The sequence below is a fragment of the Erinaceus europaeus genome, chromosome X (genome assembly GCF_950295315.1).
Source record: "Erinaceus europaeus chromosome X, mEriEur2.1, whole genome shotgun sequence".
Taxonomy (NCBI): domain Eukaryota; kingdom Metazoa; phylum Chordata; class Mammalia; order Eulipotyphla; family Erinaceidae; genus Erinaceus; species Erinaceus europaeus.
The window spans coordinates 89,145,255-89,164,727 of NC_080185.1; the positions used below are offsets into that span (position 1 = coordinate 89,145,255).

Here is a 19,473-nt window from a genome sequence, read left to right on the forward strand (position 1 = left end):
TCTCCTTTTATTGCTTGAGATGTATCCATATGGGGGTAGATAGCATAACGGTTATGCAAAAAGACTCTCATGCCTGGGACTCCAAAATCCCAGGTTCAGTCCCCTGCAATACCATAAGCCAGAGCTGAACAATGCTCTGGTTAAAAAAAGAGAGAGAGAGAAAGAGATGTATCCACACTAGCTCAAAAGATTAACATGGAGACTGTCTCCCTGTGGAGGGAGAAAAAAAAAAGATTAACATGCTCACATAAATTCAAACAATGTATTTTATTACTTAACCTTCCACAGGCCCCCCTCCTCAGGCTGAGCAGGACATAACCTGGGGCCTGGAATCAGAAATTGGAAGTGCTCCTGTTTTGTTTTTTTTTTTTACTAAGATGAGAACACTGCCCAGTGAGGGCTGGTGTCGTCATTTGGTTACTACGGAGGGGAGAGGGACAGAGGGATGTAGATAGTCGTGAAGGCAGCAACACTGGGCATCCTGGAAGACAAGTTTTCCAGAAGAGGCACTTGAACTTGGAAGTGAGAGAGTTTGGAGGTGGGGCAGGGCTAGGAGGCGGAGGTGTGATTTGCTGGCTGTGGAGTTCGCCTACACTGGCCCGTCTGCAGGGTCTGCAAGCAAAAAAGAGACAAGAGGAAGAGCCGGTTGATTCCATTTGCCCATTTGACAGATGAGAATACTGAGGCTTAGAGGACTTACATGGCAGGAAAGACATAGCTACAAATGGGGAGTAGCTGGCATACACACACTCTTACCAGTAGGTGCCGCTGTGTGTCGTTGCTGGCGCAAAGGGAAGGTGAAATAAGCATCATATCCAAAGAGGAATGTAACACCTAGACCAAGTACCTGTGGGGGTGCAGGGGGGGTAATCAAGATGGTCAGTTTACTCAACCCTCCCCACCCCTATCCAGGGATGGTGACTCAAGTCCACATTGGGAAAGCCAAGAGAAACCAGGACAAGGCCAAGAGATAGGACTCTGGTGGGCCAGGAGGTGGCGCAGTGAATAAACCTTGGACTCTCAGGTTCATGCTGAGTTTGATGCCTGGAATCACATGTGCCAGTGATGTTCTGGTTCTCTGGTTCTCTCTCTCTCTCTCTCTCTCTCTCTCTCTCTCTGTCCCTTTCATACATCTTCAAATGGGGAGGGGGCAGGGGTGGTATGTTACATAAAACACTAGACTCTCAAGCATGAAATCTTTTTTTTTCTTTTGCCTCCACGGTTATTGCTGGGGCTCAGTGCCTGCACCATGAATCCACTGCTCCTGGAGGCTATCTTCCCTCTTTTGTTGCCCTTGTTGTTGCAGCCTTGTTGTGGTTATTATTATTGTTGTTGTTGATGTCGTTCGTTGTTGGATAGGACAGAGAGAAATTGAGAGAGGAGGGGAAGACAGAGGAGGAGAGAAAGATAGATACCTGCAGACCTGCTTCACCGCCTGTGAAGCGACTCCCTTGCAGGTGGGGAGCCGGGGGCTCGAACCAGGATCCTTTTGCCTGTCCTTGCACTTTGCGCCACATGCACTTAACCAGCTGTGCTACCGCCTGACCCCCTCAAGCATGAAATCTTGATTTTGATCTTGGCATTGAATGTGCCAGAGTGATTCTCTGCTTCACTGACCAAAGCAATGTATTCTCTCCAGGTGAGTTATTTCACCAGCCCTGATCCTGATGCGGGGTGTCTCTACCCCCACCCCCAATTAATACATACAGAAAACCGGGGGCTGGGCAGTGGCACACCCAGTTAAGCGCACATTATTACCAAACACGAGGACCCAGGTTGGAGCACCCGCTCCCCAACTGCAGGGAGTCCACTTCATGAGCGGTGAAGCAGGTCTGCGGGTGTCTTTATCTCCCTCTATCTCCCCTTCCTCTCAATTTCTCTCTGTCCTATACAGGTTCAAGCCCCCCCCCCTCCAGTCCCCACCTACAGGAGGAAAACTTCAACAGTGGTAAAGCAGTGATGCACGTGTCTCTGTCTCTCTCCCTATCTCCCAACTACACTCTCGCTTTCTGGCGGTCTCTGTCCAAAAACTAAATAATAATCGATCAAAAATTTCAAAAAAAGAAAAAAAATTAAAGACCCCCCTCCCCTTCCTCATGGGCATTACCCCGGCGGCGATCCTGGAGCCGTTTCCACGCTCCACCAGGACAACAATGGAGGTGACCAGGTAGAGGACAGCGGCTATGAAGGAGCGGAGGAAGTCCTGTGTGGTGCAGGGAGAAGGGGGAGGTGAGCGACTGTCCCGCCAGGCCCACTCCACCACCCCCCACAACCACCCATTCCCTTCCCCCCTCCCTTTCTGCCCGCCCCCAGCCCCAGCTCACACTCCAGGGCCAGTGGATGAAGTGCATCTTGGTGTGCCAGTCACACATGTAAATGACATAGAAGACCGTGGCCAGGACCAGCTCCACCACAGACAGGGAGGAGTAGGCGGAGGTGGAGGCACTGAAGCAGATCAGGATCACCAGGCACACTACCTGCAGGCGGGAGGGGGAGGGGGACGGGGCTCAGCCGATGGCTGCACGGCCGTGGGAGGAGGTCTGAAATGGAGGAACTCAGGTGCGTGCAGTGCAGCCAGCGTGGGAGGTAAGGGCCAGACACTGCTGTGGTCTAGCTATCATTAAAAAAAAAAAAAAAGATTCCTTTATTTATCAAAGAGAATGATCACAGGTGATGCCAGGGATTGAAATTTACGACCTCATGCTTGGAAGCCCAACATTTTATCTTCTGTGCTACTTCCTGAGATGTTAGTCTTCTTTAAAAATATATATATATAATTGAGAGTATTGGACTCTCAAGCATGAGGTCCTGAGTTCAATCCCTGGCAGCACATATACCAGAGTGATGTCTGGTTCTCTCTTCTCCTATCTTTCTCATTAATAAATAAAACATATATATATATATATGGAGTTGGGTGGTAGTGATGTGAGTCAAGCACAGGACAGGCACAAGGATCCCGGTTGGTTCGAGCCCCCAGCTCCCCATCTGCAGGGGAGTCGCTTCACAAGCGGTGAATTAGGTCTGCAGGTGTCTATCTTTCTCTCCCCCTCTCTGTCTTCCCCTCCTCTCTCCATTTCTCTCTGTCCTATCCAACGACGACATCAATAATAACTACAACAATAAAACAAGGACAGGAGTCGGGTGGTAGAGCAAGGACCTGCATAAGGATCCCAGTTCAAGCCCCCAGCTCCCCACCTGCAGGGGAGTCACTTCACAGGCGATGAAACAGATCTGCAGGTGTCTGTCTTTCTTTCCCCCTCTCTGTCTTCCCCTCCTCTCAACATTTTTCCCTGTCCTATCCTATATATATATATATATGAAGGACAAAAAGATCCAGAGCTTCAGTCTGGTACAAACAATGCCAGGATTGAACTAGGGACCTCATGTTTGAGGATCCAATGCTTAATCCACTGTGCCACCTCTCTGGTTGATATATTTTGTTTGTTTTTGATTATTGCCATCAAGGTCATCATGGTCTCGGTGCATACATATGAATCCACCATTCCCAGTAACCAACCCTGTCCCTTTATTAAGACAGAGAAATTAAGAGGGATGGGGGAAAAGACAAAAACACCAGCAGTACTGCACTGCTTCACTGCTAGTGAATCTCCCCCCCACAGGTGAGGTCCATGGAGCTGAACCCAGGCCCTTGTACACTGTACTGTGTGTGCTCTACTGGGTGTGCTACTGCCAGGCCCCTAAATATTGTTTGAGGAACAACACAATGGGGCAGGAAGATAGAGTGGCAGTTGAAGAGAACATGCATGCAAGAGATCCCAGGTTTGATCCCCTACACCACCAATAACAGATGAGCAGTGCTTTGGTAATAGTGTAGCAGAGGGAGGAGGGACAGGTGGTGACATACCTGGTAAAGTGTACACATTACTGACCATGGGCAAGGACCCAGGTTCAAGCCCCCAGTCCCCACCTGCAGGGGGGGAAGCTTCAGGAACAGTGAAGCAGGGCTGCAGTTGTCTCTCTCTGTCTCTCTCTCTCTCCCCCTCTTTCCCTCTTCTAACCTCTCAATTTCAATCAGAAGAAAAAATAATAATAAATTATTACTATGCGTGGTGGATTTGTTGTGCAGTCACCAGATTCCAGTGATAGCCCCAGTGGCAGTAACACAAAAATAAGAAATTGGGGCCAGGTGGTAGCACACCTGATTAAGTGCACATATCACCAAGCACAAGGACATGGTTCAAGCCCCCGCTCCCCAGCAGCAGTGGTTCCACAGGTCTGCAGGGGTCTTATCTTTCTTTCCCCCTCTCTATCTCCCTGTCCTTTCTCAATTTCTTGCTATCCTATCTAATAAAAAATTAATCAGGGGAGTGGGGCGGTAGTGCAGCAGGTTAAGCGCAGGTGGCGCAAAGTGCAAGGACCAGCATAAAGATCACGGTTTGAGTCCCCGGCTCCCCACCTGCAGGGGAGTCGCTTCACAAGTGGTGAAGCAGGTCTGCAGTTGTCTTTCTCTCCCCTTCTTCCCCTCCTCTCTTCACTTCTCTCTGTCCTATCCAACAACGACATCTATAACAACAACAATAATAACTACAAGGGCAACAAAAGGGAACAAATAAATATTTAAAAACAAAAGAATTAATCAGAAAAAAAAAAAACGGAACTGGGAGCCATAAATTCGTAGTGCCAGCACTATGCCCCAGTAATAATCTGGTAATAATAAGTAGCAAACTAAAATTTTAGTGTGTTTTTTTTTGCCTTTAAACATCAGATATAGAGACAGTGGGCAGGGGAGACAGAATAATAGTTCTGCAAAAAAACTTTCATTGTGAGTCGGGCGGTAGTGCAGCGGATTAAGCGCAGGTGGTGCGAAGCGCACGGACCGACATAAGGAATAAATAAAATAAATATATTAAAAAAAACTTTCATGCCTGAGGCTCTGAGGTCACAAATTCAATCTCCAGCACCAACATAAACCAGAGTTGAACAGTGTTCCAGTCTCTCTGTTTTTCTCTCAACAATTAAAATAAACACGTTTTTTAAAAAAATAAATAAATAAAACAGAGTAGGAGAGACACCATAACACCACACTGGTAAAGCTTTCCTTGTGTTGTGGTATTCTACGTGGTGTGGAAATTTTTTTTCTAAATATTTATTTATTTATTTCCCTGTTGTTGTCTTTGTTTTATCGTTGGTGTGGTTATTATTGTTGTTGCTATTGATGTCATTGTTGGATAGGACAGAGAGAAATGGAGGGAGGAGGGGCAGACAAAAAGGGGGAGAGAAAGATAGACACCTGCAGACCTGCTTCACTGCTTGTGAGGCGACTCCTCTGCAGGTGGGGAGTCAGGGGTTCAAACCAGGATCCTTACTCTGGTCCTTGTGCTTTGCGCCATGTGTGTTTAACCCTCTGCACTACCGTGGAAGGTTTTTAACCCAGGGCCTCCATCATAACAAAGTTCTGCTCTACCAGGTTATCCATTTACCAACCCCATATATATATAATTTTTTTAAACCACAGCACTGCTCAGCTCTGGCTTATGGTGGTAGCTAAGATTGAACTTGGGACCTTGGAGCCTCGGGGGCATGAGAATCTGTTTGCAAAAACGTTATGCTATCTCCTCTACTCCTAAATAAACATTTTTTAAAAACCCTTTGTAAATCAGAGAGAGAACTTTCATGTCATGCCTGAGGTTCCAAAGTCTCAGGTTCAATCCCCAGCACCACCATAAACCAGCAGAACTCAATACTGCTGGTGGGTTTTTTTTTTAAATATTTATTTATTTATTCCCTTTTTTTGTTACCTTTTTTTTTTTTTGCAGTTATTGATGTCATCTTTGTTGGCTAGGACAGAAAGAAACGGAGAGAGGAGGGGAAGGCAGAGAGGGGGAGAGAAAGATAGACACCTGCAGACCTGCTTCACTGCTTGTGAAGTGACTCCCCTGCAGGTGGGAAGCCAGGCTTGAACCAGTATCCTTAAGCTGGTCCTTAAGTTTGTGCCACATGCGCTTAACCCGCTGCGCTACCGGCTGACTCCCCACTGCTGGTGTTATTTGTTTGTTTGTTTGTTTTTTAGTATTTATTTATTATTTATTCTCTTTTGTTGCCCTTTTTGTAGTTCTGATTGATGTTGTTGTTATTGGCTAGGACAGAGAGAAATGGAGAGAGAAGGGAAAGACAGAGGGGTGAGAGAAAGATAGACACCTGCAGACCTGCTTCACCGTCTGTGAAGGGACTCCCCAGCAGGTGGGGAGCCGGGGGCTCGAACCGGGGTCCTTATGCTGGTCCTTGCGCTTTGCCCCACCTGCACTTAACCTGCTGTGCTACCGCCCAACTCCCTACTGCTGGTGGTTTTAAAGGAGAAAGAATGTTATGAATGTACAAACTATTGTATTTACTGGTGACTGCAAAACATTAATCCCCTAATAAAGGAAAAAATGTAAAAAAAAGGGAAGGTGAAGAATGGGAAGAGGTGGAGAAGGAAGAAAAGAAAAACAAACACAACACCAAAACACGTGCTAATTCGTGTAATCTTCACAATGACGTAGTGAAGTGAGTAGCATATCACTATTTTTATTTTATTTTAGCCACCTAGGTTATCACTTGGGCTGAGTACCTGGTCAACTTCACCATTCCCTGTGGCCAATTTTTCCATTTCCTTTCTTTACTTTTTTTTTTTTGCCTCCAGGGTTATTGCTGGGGCTCAGTGCCTGCACCATGAATCCACTGCTCCTGGAGGCCATTTTTCCCCCTTTTGTTGCCCTTGCTGTTGTAGCCTTACTGTGGTTATTGTTATTGTTGATGTCGTTAGTTGTTGGATAGGACAGAGAGAAATGGAGAGAGGAGGGGAAGACAGAGAGGGGGAGAGAAAGATAGACACCTGCAGACCTGCTTCACCACCTGTGAAACGACTCCACTGCAGGTGGGGAGCTGGGGCTCGAACCGGGATCCTTGCACCGGTCCTTGGCTTTGCGCCACGTGCAGTGCACTTAACCTGCTGCACTACCGCCGGAGCCCCCTTTTTTACTTTTTTTAAGAGCTAGAAAGGGAGGGGGAGAGGTAGGGGAAAAGGGTGAGAGAGAGGGAGAGAGAGGGAGAGAAGGAGAGAGAGGGAGGGAGGGGGTTCTTTAATGTAGTGGGTGGGGGGTCAGGCTCGAACCCAGGTCATGCACATGACAAAACTGAGTATTACCCAGGTGAGCTATTTTCTTTTTAAGGGGAGGGGAGAGGAGGGGAGAGGGGAGGGGAGGGGAGGGGAAGCAGCTGTAGCACTGCCCCACCACTTCTGAAGCTCCTCAACCCCACCATCAAACCCTAGGGCTTGAACCCCGGGCCTCTCACGTGGTAACATATGCTGTGCCACACGGTCAGTACTATTTTATAGGTGAGAAAAGTGAGGCACGGGGAGGTTAAATGACTAGCCCGGAATCACCCCACTAGTATGGCATGCCTTGGGAGCCTCGATGGTGGAGCAGGTAGCTTGGGAGCCTCACGTGGAACCTGTGGTTCCCTGGGGCAACCACTTTGGGAAGCGCTAAGAATGACCCTGGAGAGGCAGGCAGGGCTCAGATAAGGGGGCAGAACCCCTTTCACCAGTGACTCAAAGGCAGGTGGGGAGAGACACAGCAGTTACACAACAGCTCTCAGGCCTGAGGCTCTGAGGTAGCAGGTTCAATCCCCTGCAGCACCAGAAGCCGGAGCTGAACAGTGGGGGGGGTAGTGGGGGGGGAGTAAGAAAAAAGTGATTAGTAAGTAAAATAAAACCAAGGAAAGAAGGAGCTCAACCAATTGAGGTGCAGTCTCTAAGGGAGAGCGGTAACCCCGGAGGAGATCGGGCTAGTTAAGGACCTCCGGGCCCCACCAACGTGAAAGGTGAGGGAAAGCAGCAGGGCGGGACACCCCACCGCGCGCTGGGGGCCCCACCCCAGCAGGCCCCGCCCCTGGGCGCTCGGCCAGCCCGCCCTGCAGCGCTCAGGCCACGCCACGCCCGGCCAAGGGGGGGCACCTCCCAAGCCTTGAGGACCCCTCTGACGGGCCCACCCTTGAGTCCATTCCATTTCCCTCCACGCCCCCCCCCCCCATCTGGGCTTGGGACTCTAGGCGTTGCCCCGTCAACCCGCAGCGCCAGCTCACCTTCTCCAAACTCTCCCGACCCCCCTACGCCCCCGTGTTGGGCCTCCCCCCCACAGCCTCCCGCAGCCGCGCTCCACTAACGAGCGTCCCTCTCCCGCGCCGCCCGCAAACCCGACCCCCACAGGCCTCCCCCCTCAGCCCCGCGTTGACCCGCCGCCACCCGCCCTCGCCCACCCGCCCGGCCCGGTACGCTCACAATCTCGGAGAGCAGGAGCAGCCCCTTTCGGCTGCGCCCAAAGGTGGTGCAGGCGGCCCAGCAGCCGGGGGCCGAGTAGCGCTCAGAGTCCGCCATGGGGAGTGAATCCGAGTCCCTCGTGGAGGGTGGGAGAAGCTCCGAAGATCTGTGGGCTCGCTTGTGAGTTCGAGGACACTGCACGCTCAGTTGTCTAGCCCGCCGTCTGGCCGGGAAGGGGGCCCCCAAGCGAAGGAGGGAGTGAATCACCGTGGAGAAGCGGGCGGGGCCGGAGGGGGGCGGGCCAGGTGGCTGACGCCCCGGAAGCCCCCTGGCCCCGCCCACCGAGGATACTCCCAGCCTAGTGCACAACAGTTCCCCCTATCCCAGCTGAGAGGGCCCCCCTATGTGTAGGGGTGCCAGTCTTAAAAGCCCTGCACCTTGATGGCGAGATCCTTTGCCCTTTGAGATGAAGGCCCCTGGGGCTAGCTACCTCAATTTAGTACCTCAGGGATCCAGCTTTGGGAAAGCGTGACTCAGTTTACCTATGAAATTTAGTCAGCCCATCGCAACGGGCAGAGTCCAGTATGTTGCCAGGATTAAGGCTGTTTGAGATTTTAGAAGTATTTCAGACCTTTTAAAACGTTTCCCCAGTGCATATGGGGGCAATTATTTAAGTATTTATGCATTTTTTTACTTCTTTTTTCTTTCTTTTTTTTTTTTTTCTTATGTTTGTATTTATAAGAGAGAACCAGAGCACCACTCTGGTGCATGTAATACCAGGGATCAAACTCAGAACTTATGCTGGAGAGTCCAATGCCTTATGCACTGTGCCACCGAGATATCTCCTAGGGCTGCCTCAGCATGGCTTCTGTTTTGTTTTGAAGATGTATTTATTGAAGGATGTATTTATTATGTAGAGAGAGGACCAGAGCTATCACTCTGACATGTGCACTGCCAGAATTCAAACTCAAAACCTCATGCTCTTGAGTGTAATGCTTCCTCAGTTGCACTTATTTTCTCCCTCTGCTGCTTGCTATCCGATAGTATATTTCTTAGCACTGTTGCAGCGGTTTCTGCAGCTGTCCTGTTTTAAAAAAACAGCATTTCCTCAATGAAAGGTGTGGTTAAGCAAGGAATGAAAATTGTACCTTTTTAGGTGAGGTCGGGTTTTGTACTCAAAAGATGCTGGAGGTGGGGCTTCATTTCCAGGGCTTTCAGGATTTGGGGTTCCTGGAACAAGGCTCTTAACAACAATGGGAATGAGACTCGGAATGAAGCCAGCAGGACCCGGGCAGCATTCATTAGCAGTCTCAGAACCCTGGGTCTTGCTCTCTGTTCTGCAGTCTTGGGAGAAGTACTGCTTCAAGTGCTGAGTCTGGTTTCCTAAGATCTAAGCAGAGGGAGCTGGTCGCCCTGGAGGTGGTGTCATGGCAAAGGCTGTGGATCCTCACAATCAGGGGGTTCAGGGTTTGGCCTCTGGCCTCACGTGTGTCAGAGTGATGTTCTGCTTCTCTACTATAAATACATCTTGGGGGCGATGGAAAAAAGAATGGGGAAGGAACATGGGTTTATTAATTAGTGGGAGTATGACAGATGCGTGCTCTCCGCCCACCAACCCAGGACCCCTCAAAACCCAACAAAAGACTCCCTTTCTTTCCAGTGAGGCTACTGAGTGATTGGATAGTGGACAGGATGAAATCCACCCTTTCCGATTTATTTATTAAACTGATTAAGAACAGATACTACACTCGATCTTAGCCAAAAGGCCAAAAAACAATTCAGCTTTATTTGTAAGAGTGAGAGGGAAAAAACGAGAGCATCAATCACTGCCACATGTGATGCCGGAGATCAAACTTGGGACTCCAAACCTGAGAGTCTAGCACTTTATCCATTGTGCCACTTCCCAGGCTGCCTGGCACTATCATTTCTTTATTCACTCTTTTGTTTTGTGGCATCTGTCTACCCCCCCACCCTGACACACACACACACACACACACACACACACACACACACACACACCAGCTACACAAGGGCAGGCATCTTGATTGTTTTGCACCCCCCCCCCCAGTATCTGCCCCGAATCAATCACAGAGCATACTTAAACAGCTAATGCTCAATGAATACATGTCAAGTGTGAAGAATTAACAGGACAGGCTTGGACCTCAAGCCCTGATAAAATCTTGCTTTGGCACTCGACCCGGAGCTATCTCTACTCCCTAGGCCACATTTCCCCTCTCCTCTGGAGAATGAACACAGCAGGATGTAGTACCTAGATGGAAACAGATAGTGCCAGCAAAGGTGGCCACAGGGATAAGTCCAAGTAAATGGTAAAGGAAGGGGGGGGGACTGTCATTAGCTTCCTGGGTGTGACTTGGACCAGGCTCTGAGTCAGGGAAAACACAGAAGCCCAGGCCCATATCCTGTACTGCCTCCAGTACTAACTACTTAAGGCTTTATTTTATTTTGTCACCAGTGTTAGCACTGGGGTTTGGTGTCTGCACGACTTATCCACTCCTGGTGGCCATTTTTTTCTCCCATCTAGATAGACGGGGAGATGGGACTGAATGAGATTGGGGAGGTGAAAGAGACAGAGAGTTATGGGGAGACACCACAGCCCTGCTCCCACTATTTTTGAAGCTTCCTTCCCTGCAGGGGCTCCCATGTGGTGGCCCAGTGCTCCAACCCAGGTCCTCACACTGGGCAATGTGTGCACTCTACCGGGTGAGCCACCAGTTTGATACCAAGGCCTAGTCCAGCTTTGTTGTCCTTCTGCCCTGCCCGCAGCCACCTGGTCACTGCAAGTCTGATCCTATCATTCCCCTCACTCCCTCGCCCAGTCCTCCCCATAGGAGTGAGAGCGGCCCATTTTCAGCTCAACCACAGCTTCCTTCTCAGGCTGGGAGGACCTACACCAAGAGTTCAGGATGTGTTGACAGAGGCGGTGACTGGCATTTCTGGTCGCAAGCTAGTGGCTTCAGCAGGGCTACCCAGGTTGCAGTGCCCCCTGACCATATAAGCCCCAGATTTGGGATTCTTCCCGAGATAGCAACAAGTCAGGCCTCTCCTCCAGCTGGGAACGCCCCACGCGGTGGCCTGTGGCCACAAGCCCAGAGGCTGCTTGTCACCATCCCTCGGGAGAAGGGGGCGTGGTCCCCGCGCTCCAACAGCCTTTTTTTAGCTGTCTGGGCTGACTCACACCTTCTGGACTCCTCCCCAAAGGGGGTTGCGGAGGCCCCAGCCGGTGCCCTGAGGGTGGTGGCAGTGCTGTGTGCCAGGGAAAACTGGCCTAGCCGGCAGGAAGTGAAAGACAGCAGACTCCCCAGCAAGGCAGCCACCCAGCTTCGACTCTAGCCTTGCTGTCTGGGGGTCCTCTGTAGAGGGATCAGTAATGCTTGGGCAAGGGTGTGGGTACATTAGAGCAAGCTGTCTCAACCACACACACCCCCAGGACACCCTAGGCCTCCTGTAATCATTACCTTTTAGTCCTGCACACTTCCCAAAATGACTGAAGCGCAGGACTTAGAAATGTGAGGTTCCAAGTTCGATCTCTGGCATTGCATGTTCCAGAAGGATGCCTTGATTCGTGTCTCCTCTCTCTATCTCCCTCTCTCTCTCTCTCTCTCTCTCTCTCTCTCTCCAAACCAGAGCACTGCTCACCTCTGGCTTATAATGATAGTGGGGATTGAACCTCAGAGCCTCAGGCACTAAAGTCTTTTGCAGAACCATTATGCTTATCTCCCCAGCCCAATAAGTAAGTATTAAAAAAATAATAATACCATGAAAAATGATGAATGAAATAGTGGGGGTTGTATTGTTAAATGGGAATCTGGGGAATGTTATGCATGTTCAAACTATTGTATTTACTGTTGAATGTAAAGCATTAATTCCCCAATAAAGAAATAAATTATTAATAATAATAATAATAATAATAAGGCAGCCTAGGAGGTGGTGCAGCTGCTAAAGCCATGGATCTAAAAACAAAAGGTCCTGAGTTTGATCCTTGGTATTGCATGTACCAAAGTGATGCTTTGGTTCTGTCCCCTCTCTCTATCATAAAGAAACAAAACACTCCAAAGCAAAGGGCTCTGGGAAAAGAGGGAGGAAGGGAGTAGAGAGGCTGTGGTGGTCCTGGTGCATGATGGTGGAAAAGGACCTAGAATGCAGGAGAGATTATTTTGCAGGCACCTATCACAGGGAGCTGAGAATCAGTACCTTTGTGTCAACAACTGTCCTGTAGATCATTAACCCCACAATAAAATGATTCAAAAGAAACAAAAAGGGACAGTAGCACAGCGGGTTAAGTGCACATGGCGTGAAGCACAAGGACAGGCAGAAGGATCCTGGTTCGAGCCCCCAGCTCCCCACCTGCAGGGGAGTCGCTTCACAGGCGGTGAAACAGGTCTGCAGGTGTCTATCTTTCTCTCCCCCTCTCTGTCTTCCCCTCCTCTCTCCATTTCTCTCTGTCCTATCTAACAACGATGACATCAATAACAATGACAATAACTTTTTTCTTCTAGCGTTTGCCCTTCTTCCGTAGCCAGTCAACAGAGTCAGGTTGAGCCTGATGTAAAGTTTCGAGACCTCCTTTGAATCTGGAGAGGTGGCAGTCATTGACTATGACAATAACTACAACAATAAAAGAAGGACAACTAAAGGGAATAAATAAATATTATATATATATATATATATATAAAACAAAAGAAACAAAAAAGGGGGAATGAATGAAAGTGGGAGGGGAGAGAAGCTGGAGATGGCTAAAAGAAACAAAATAGGGAGAGAGGGCCAGCAAAATAGCTCACTTGGATAGCACGCCGCTTTGCCATGTGTGTGCCCCAGATTCAAGCCTGACCCTGACCACACTGGAGGGAACTTCAATGTATCTCTCTCTCTATCTCCCTCCCTCCCTCTCTTTCTCTCTCTATCTATCTGTGTGTGTGTATGTATGTTGAGAGGGAAAAATACTTAAAAAAATGGGGGGCTGGGTGATGGCCCACCTGGTTGAGTGCACATGTTACAGTGCACAAGGACCCGGGATTTGAGTCCCCAGTCCCGACTTGCAGGGGGAAAACTTCACAAGTGGTGAAGCAGTGCTACAGGTGTCTCTCTGTCTCTGTCTCTCTCTATATATATACATCTATCTCCCCACTCCCTTTTTGATTTCTCTGTCAATAAATAAACAAATAACTAGAGTGGAGTAGGGGGTAAAGCATGCCTGTCTTGCAGACCCACAAAAGCACAGCCTGCCCACGGGGGAAAGAAACCAGCACTGCAGAATCCGACTACCTCCGCCAAGCCAGATCCACCCAACTCACCCCCCTCTTCGCTGGGGTGGATGGGGGAGCCCCACCCAGCTCGGAGCACCTGGCAAGTCCAGACTGAAACAAACCATTTTATTACCTCCCCCGCCCGAAACACGACGCGCAAGGCTGGCTAGTGTGGGAGGACCGGCCCAGCCGACGGTGAGCGGGCCAGGAGGGGGGGTGGGGCTAAAGGGAAGCGGTCTCCCGAGGAACCCGTCGTGTCCGGGTTGGCCACTGCCCAGCTAGCGCCAGCTGTCGGGTGCCCGCTCAGTGCCTCCGCCTTCCAGCCGCCACCTCGAGAAGCAGCTGCGCGCTCCCCGGGACCCCCAGGGCGCGCGCTAGCCGCTCGTCGCTGGGTACCAGCCAGGGACCCGGAGAACCGGGGATTCTGTCGTCAGGGCCTTCAGTTCCGAGCTCTGCGGGAGGAACTGCGGGGCTGTCCGCAGCCCCTTGTAAGTTAGGTTCCCTCCTGACCTGGGTTTGGGGAATCACGGATGGGGAGTTGGCAAACTGCGAGGGGGAAATGCTGGCGCTGCAAGATCTCTGGACGTCTTGTCTACCCGGATCCGGGCTGTGATCTGGGGATATAGTAGGGCTGCGGGTTAGATCAGGCTGGGGTGTGGGAGACAAGAGTGCTGATACTCTTAAGTGTAAATGACCTGGTGACCCTAAAAGTTACGGGAAGCAGAGCCTGCTTCCTCTTAGAAAAACAAAAGACAAAAAACAAAAACAACAACAAAAAAAAAGACTCTGCAGCCCAGAAAGTGGCTCAGTGGGTAAAGCTTTGGACTCTCAAACATGAGATCTTGAGTTCTATCCCTGGCATCACTTGTTCCAAAGTGGTACTCTGCTGTTCTCATTCTCTCAGTGTGTGTCCGTGTGTCCGTGTGTCCGCGTGTGTGTGTGTGTGTCCCTCTCGTGTAAATAATAGTTACTTTAAAAAATTCAGCCAATCCTCAGCACCACCATAAACCAGAACTGTGCAATGTTCTGGTAAAATAATAATAATAACTATTATTATTATTTAGGACAGGGAAATAATGGTGCTTATGCAAAAAGATTTTCCTGCCTGAGGCTCCAAACTTCCAGGTTCAATCCTCAGTACCACCATAAATCAGAGCTAAGTAGTACTATGGTAAAAACAAAAAAAAAAAAGAGAAAAGAAAAGAAAGAAAGAATAGGAGCCTGGGTGGTGGTGCACGTGGTTAAGTGCATATTTTACAATGTGCAAGGACCAAGGTTCAAGCCCACCTGCAGTGGGAAAGTTTCACGAGTGGTGACGCAGTGCTGCACGTCTCTCTCTCTCTCTCCCTCTCTCTCTCTGTACCTCCCCTTTCTTCTCAATTTCTCTCTGTCCTAGCAAATAAAATAATTTAAAAAAAAAAGAAATTGGAGGGGGGTCAGGCGGTAGCGCAGTAGGTTAAGAGCACATGGCGCAATGCACAAGGACAGTAAGGATCCCAGTTCGAGCCCCCTGCTCCTCAACTGTGGGGGCAGGGTCACCTCACAAGCAGTGAAGCAGGTCTGCAGGTGTCTATCTTTCTCTCCCCCACTCTGTCTCCCTTCCTCTTTCAGTTTCTCTCTGTCCTGTCCAACAACAACGACAGCAACGGCAACAATAAAGACAACAACAAGGGCAACAAAAGGGGGGAAAAATGGCCTCCAGGAGCAGTGGATTCGTGGTGCAGGTACTGAGCCCCAGTAGTAATCCTGGAGGCCAAAAAAAAAAAAAAAAAGGGATCCCGGTGGTGGCGCACCTGGTTGAGCACACATGGTAGAATGCTCAAGGACCCAGGTTCAAGTCCCTGGTCCCCACCTGCAGGGGGAAAGCTTTGCGAGTGGTGAAGCAGTGTTGCAGGTGTCTCTCTGTCTCTCTTCCTCTCTATCCCCTCTTTCCTCATAATTTCTGGCTGTCTCTATCCAATAAATAAATAAATAAAGATAATTTTACAAAAGAGAAAACAGAAATTGGACTAGGGGTGGCACAGTGGAAAAGGGGACTTTAGAGGAGAGCGACCCCCGCAGCCCTGCGTCACCACTCGTGAAGCTTCCCCCCTGCAGGTGGGGACCAGGGCCTTGCACCTGGTCCCTGTACACTGTAACATGTGCACTCAACCAGGGGCACTGCACCCCCACCCGGACTATATATATCTAATTGGGATCACCAGGATGGAATCATCATGCAGGCACCATGCTCCTGCAATAAAACTGGTGGTAGGAAAAAAAAAAAAAAGCAAGAAAGTTCCTTCTGCTTCCAGCTCTACCTTGACCCCTCACAGAAAAGGAGCCCTGCATCCTTACCACTGACACTACCTACTCCTTCCCTTCCTTTCCAGACCCTGAACCCTCCACCTTAGAAAACCCACCATCTCCTTTGGGGGGCCGTGACACCCCCTTAGGTCTTCCAGGGTGGGTCTCAAGAGGCCTTCGGATGACAAGGCGGAGGTGCCTCGAGTGACTTGCTTGAATCCTCTCCATGGCCTCAGCAGGGGTGAGGCCCTGAGTTGACTCTCCGTTGATGTGGAGCACGAGGTCACCAGCCTGCAGGAGGACCAAGCAAAGGGGAGGGAGGGGGTGTTGCAAAAGGGTAGATGGAGAGCACCCCCAAGTGAAGTCCAAGAATAAGGCCAACAACATCAAATGGTGTGTGTGTGTGTGTCTCACCTGCAGGCGCCCACAGCGCTGGGCCGGCCCATCATCCAACAGTCCTCGAATAGCCAGTGGAGCACCCCCAGCTGCACCCCGACTACTACTTAGCGTGAGGCCAAAGCCAGAGGGGCCACGAACTAGTTCCACACAGAACTGACTGGAGTCTGGGGGCAGCTTCGAAGCACGGTGTCCCTTCCCCTGGGTCACTTGGGGCATCCCTGTACAGGGAGCTACCCGACGGTGCTGAAGTGAGGAGAGAAGTGTATGTACATTGCCAGTCTCCTGGGCTTAGACCCTCAATTGGGGGAGGGGAGTGCAAGGTGGTACCTGGGATCCGTTTTCCACCAAAGGGACATTAGGAAGTCGGTTGTCTGTGACCTCGATGTCTGCCGCATCCTGCATGCTAAGAGCTAGAAGGGGGTGGGGGCAGTGGGCAGTGGGCAGTTAACTCCATGAACCTCTCAAGGACCTGCACCCCAAGTTAACACCCTGTCAACATCTCTTGTCTTTGCCTCTAGAATGCAAAGTACTGATGGGCCAGGTGGTGCAAATGGTAGAGTGCACACAATACTGTGAGGAAGGACCTGGGTTTGAGCCTCTGGTCCCCACATGTGGGGGGGGGGGCTTCATGAGTGGTGGAGTAGTGTCCCAGGTGTCTCTCTTACTTTCTCTCTAACCAAGCCTCAATTTCTCTCTACCCTATCTAATAAAAAAAAAGAGGGTGAGGGATCTAGAATACTTATTATGCAAAATGCTTCCATGTCTGAAACACCAGAGGTCCCAGGTTCAACCCCTGTATAACTTTAGGTCAGAAGTGAGCAATGCTCTGGGGAAAGAGGAAGGGGAAGGAGACAGGGAGGGGGAGGGAGAAGAGATAATGGTGGTCGTTGTAATAGGCCTGAGTCCCAGCAATAATAACCCCGGTGGAAATAAAAATATTTTAAAAAATAATTTTAAAATGCAGGGCTGGAGAGATAGCATAATGGTTATCTAAGAAGACTGTATATATAATGTAAGTCTCTGCATAACCACTATGCTATCTAACTCCGCCTTGTAAAAAGGATTTCATGGCCCAGGCGCCAAAGGTTCCAGGTTCAATCCTCCGCATCACCATAAGCCAAAGCCCAGCAGTGCTCTGGCATAAAAATAAAATAAACCCTTCTAAGTCTATTCCCCCCCCCATTGAACTAAATTCATTCCACTTCCTGAACTTCCACACACAAGTATTTGAATAATCACCCCCATCTTTTTTTTTTCTTCCCCTTTCTCTTTTTAGATAGAAGCATAAAGAAAAAGACCATAACACCAAAACTAACTTCAGTACAGTGGGGGCTGAACTTGAATCTGGGTATCACACACGCACAATTCAAATGAGCTGTCACCTCGGTCACATCAACCAACCTCTCCCACTTTTCTCTAATAACACGCAGTCCTCTTCCCTCAAAAAACGCACTCACGCCCACCCTGACGGAGCTATTTGGGAATTCTGCTCAGGATCACTGCAACTCCCGCCCTCTCATTAGCCTATAAACCTCAACAATTGACTGACATTTAGGGCCCCGACCCCACTGCTCAGAGGCCACGCCCCCTGGCTAACAGTTTCGACCTCAAACACCCGCTTCCTCAGGGATGCTATCCCAAGCCTCACCGCAAGGGGGCTCCACTAATCTTCCAACACTCTTCCTTGCTGGTAGCCCCTCCTAGAGGAATATTCTAGAAGAATTCCCTCCCTTCAAGCAGGAATCCCTGCCCCCATGATCCTCCCTCCCAGACCCGCCTTTCCAACAAATGCCTCTCCGACACCACACCCCCTCGTGCCCCGGGGAGGAACGAACTGTCCTGGGCCTGCTAAATTGGAATTCACAGCCAGCCTACCCACCCCCACGCTGCCCCCGGGGTGGGGTGTAAGCCCAAGCCCCAGACCCCTCACGCACATTCTTTGGGGCGCAAGCGCAAGGTAGTGCCAGCTCTGCGCACCAGCGCCGCCATGTCGTTCGCAGCTCGGGCCGCCAGGGGGCGAGCGTCCAGGCGCGCTAGAAGCTGCCGGGCTTTGGGGCCAGAGGGCGGCGGAGGGCTGTGGCCTGTGCGGAGGGGGAAGGGGGAAAGAACAGGTCAGCACCTAACCCAGAGTCCCTGAATGTCACTTGCCACACTCTCTCCCCCCTGACATCCCAAAACCTGGACGTTCCCCTCCAGATCCCTGGAGATCCCCTCCCCAGGTCACCAACTGCCTCTCCCGCCTCCCCACTGCCCTCAGATTATTGCGGGTATAGTCTTAGACCCCCCACTGCCCCCCTACGGTCTCGGAACACCCAATGAACAGCTCAGGAGGTCTCTGACCACTCCCCTCAGAGTCTCCGTCTTCCCCCTACAATTCACAGGGGGACTCGAATCCACCCATGTCCCTATAGAACACGCCCAAGACCCCCAGCCCCCACCCCAGGTGCCTTAGGCAACCCCAATGGCAAATGCCACCCCACTTTCTCCCTTCATATAGCCTCACAGGACCCTGACTCACCCCCACCTCCCCCTGCAATTCGTCATGGATCCTGAGTGTCCCAGGGGTCCCCAGTGACCTCAGCCAGACCCCCTCCTGCGCATCGCCCGGGGCTGACCCCGCAGCTACAGTGCAGGTGTGGATTTTTTCTCCTTTTTTTTAGGGGGGAGGGACGAAGCCCAGCTTGGTCTCGGGGTCGCTGCGCACTTCCGCCACCACTAGGGCACCTGGGCTGCTTTGTTTACCACCTGTTGGAAGGAGAGGTGGGGCGCAGACGGGCGGGGCTGAGGGTGAGCAGGGACGCTCCCACTCCCGTTCCTGGGGCCCCAGATACCTCCTCTGTTCTCCCTCCGGTTGGTGGCTTCCCCCGCGAGCCGCTCCATGACCTGCAAGTGGGGTGGGGGGGGGCGGTGGACTCGAGGCCGCCAAAGACACCCTTGGAGCCCTGGGCGCTGTCACCTGGAGGCCCGCCAAGGTCTGGACGCCAATGAGGCCGGCTGGTCCCGTGAGCAGCGCTAGGCCGGTGCAGTGACCCATCTGGCCTCAGGCCTCGGTTACCACGGGGGTGTGGACCCGAGCTCCTCTTTCCACCCGAAGGCACAGCCAGATCCACGAACTGCTCCCCACCCCACCCTCGCTGTGTGCTGGCCTCTGACAAAGGAAAAGCAGGAATACAAGTCTATGGCCTCCCTCCAATACAGCTTTGGGTAAAATGAGCACCTTCCATTGGTGTGACCTGTGGCCTGAGCCGCTGGAGGGGGGGT

At 50.9% G+C, this 19,473-nt stretch overlaps 2 protein-coding genes and 1 pseudogene across 6 annotated transcripts; all 3 read right to left on the reverse strand.

Annotated features, from left to right (window-relative positions):
* Positions 1-354: 354 nt before the first annotated feature.
* On the reverse strand, positions 355-8,519 carry PLP2 (proteolipid protein 2). The gene is made up of 5 exons (XM_007529420.3): positions 8,285-8,519; positions 2,325-2,477; positions 2,108-2,203; positions 757-847; positions 355-612 (listed from the first exon to the last, which is right to left on the reverse strand). Exons 1-5 carry the CDS (start codon positions 8,378-8,380, stop codon positions 590-592), a joined length of 459 nt encoding a protein of 152 aa, XP_007529482.1. The 5' UTR covers positions 8,381-8,519; the 3' UTR covers positions 355-589.
* A 1,415-nt stretch (positions 8,520-9,934) lies between these two features.
* On the reverse strand, positions 9,935-10,041 carry LOC132535957 (U2 spliceosomal RNA; annotated as a pseudogene).
* Positions 10,042-13,632: 3,591 nt separating this feature from the next.
* On the reverse strand, positions 13,633-19,378 carry MAGIX (MAGI family member, X-linked). 5 transcript variants are annotated; one of them, XM_060183608.1, is made up of 7 exons: positions 19,044-19,182; positions 18,731-18,957; positions 18,147-18,293; positions 16,540-16,622; positions 16,228-16,455; positions 15,930-16,104; positions 13,633-14,141 (listed from the first exon to the last, which is right to left on the reverse strand). In XM_060183608.1, exons 3-7 carry the CDS (start codon positions 18,199-18,201, stop codon positions 13,831-13,833), a joined length of 852 nt encoding a protein of 283 aa, XP_060039591.1. In that variant the 5' UTR covers positions 18,202-18,293; positions 18,731-18,957; positions 19,044-19,182; the 3' UTR covers positions 13,633-13,830. The 5 variants fall into 5 exon arrangements, with proteins under 5 accessions (XP_060039591.1, XP_016046446.1, XP_016046447.1 ...); XM_016190960.2 differs by lacking the exon at positions 18,731-18,957 and having other exon boundaries at positions 18,958-19,378; XM_016190961.2 differs by lacking the exon at positions 18,731-18,957 and having other exon boundaries at positions 19,044-19,237.
* Positions 19,379-19,473: the final 95 nt, after the last annotated feature.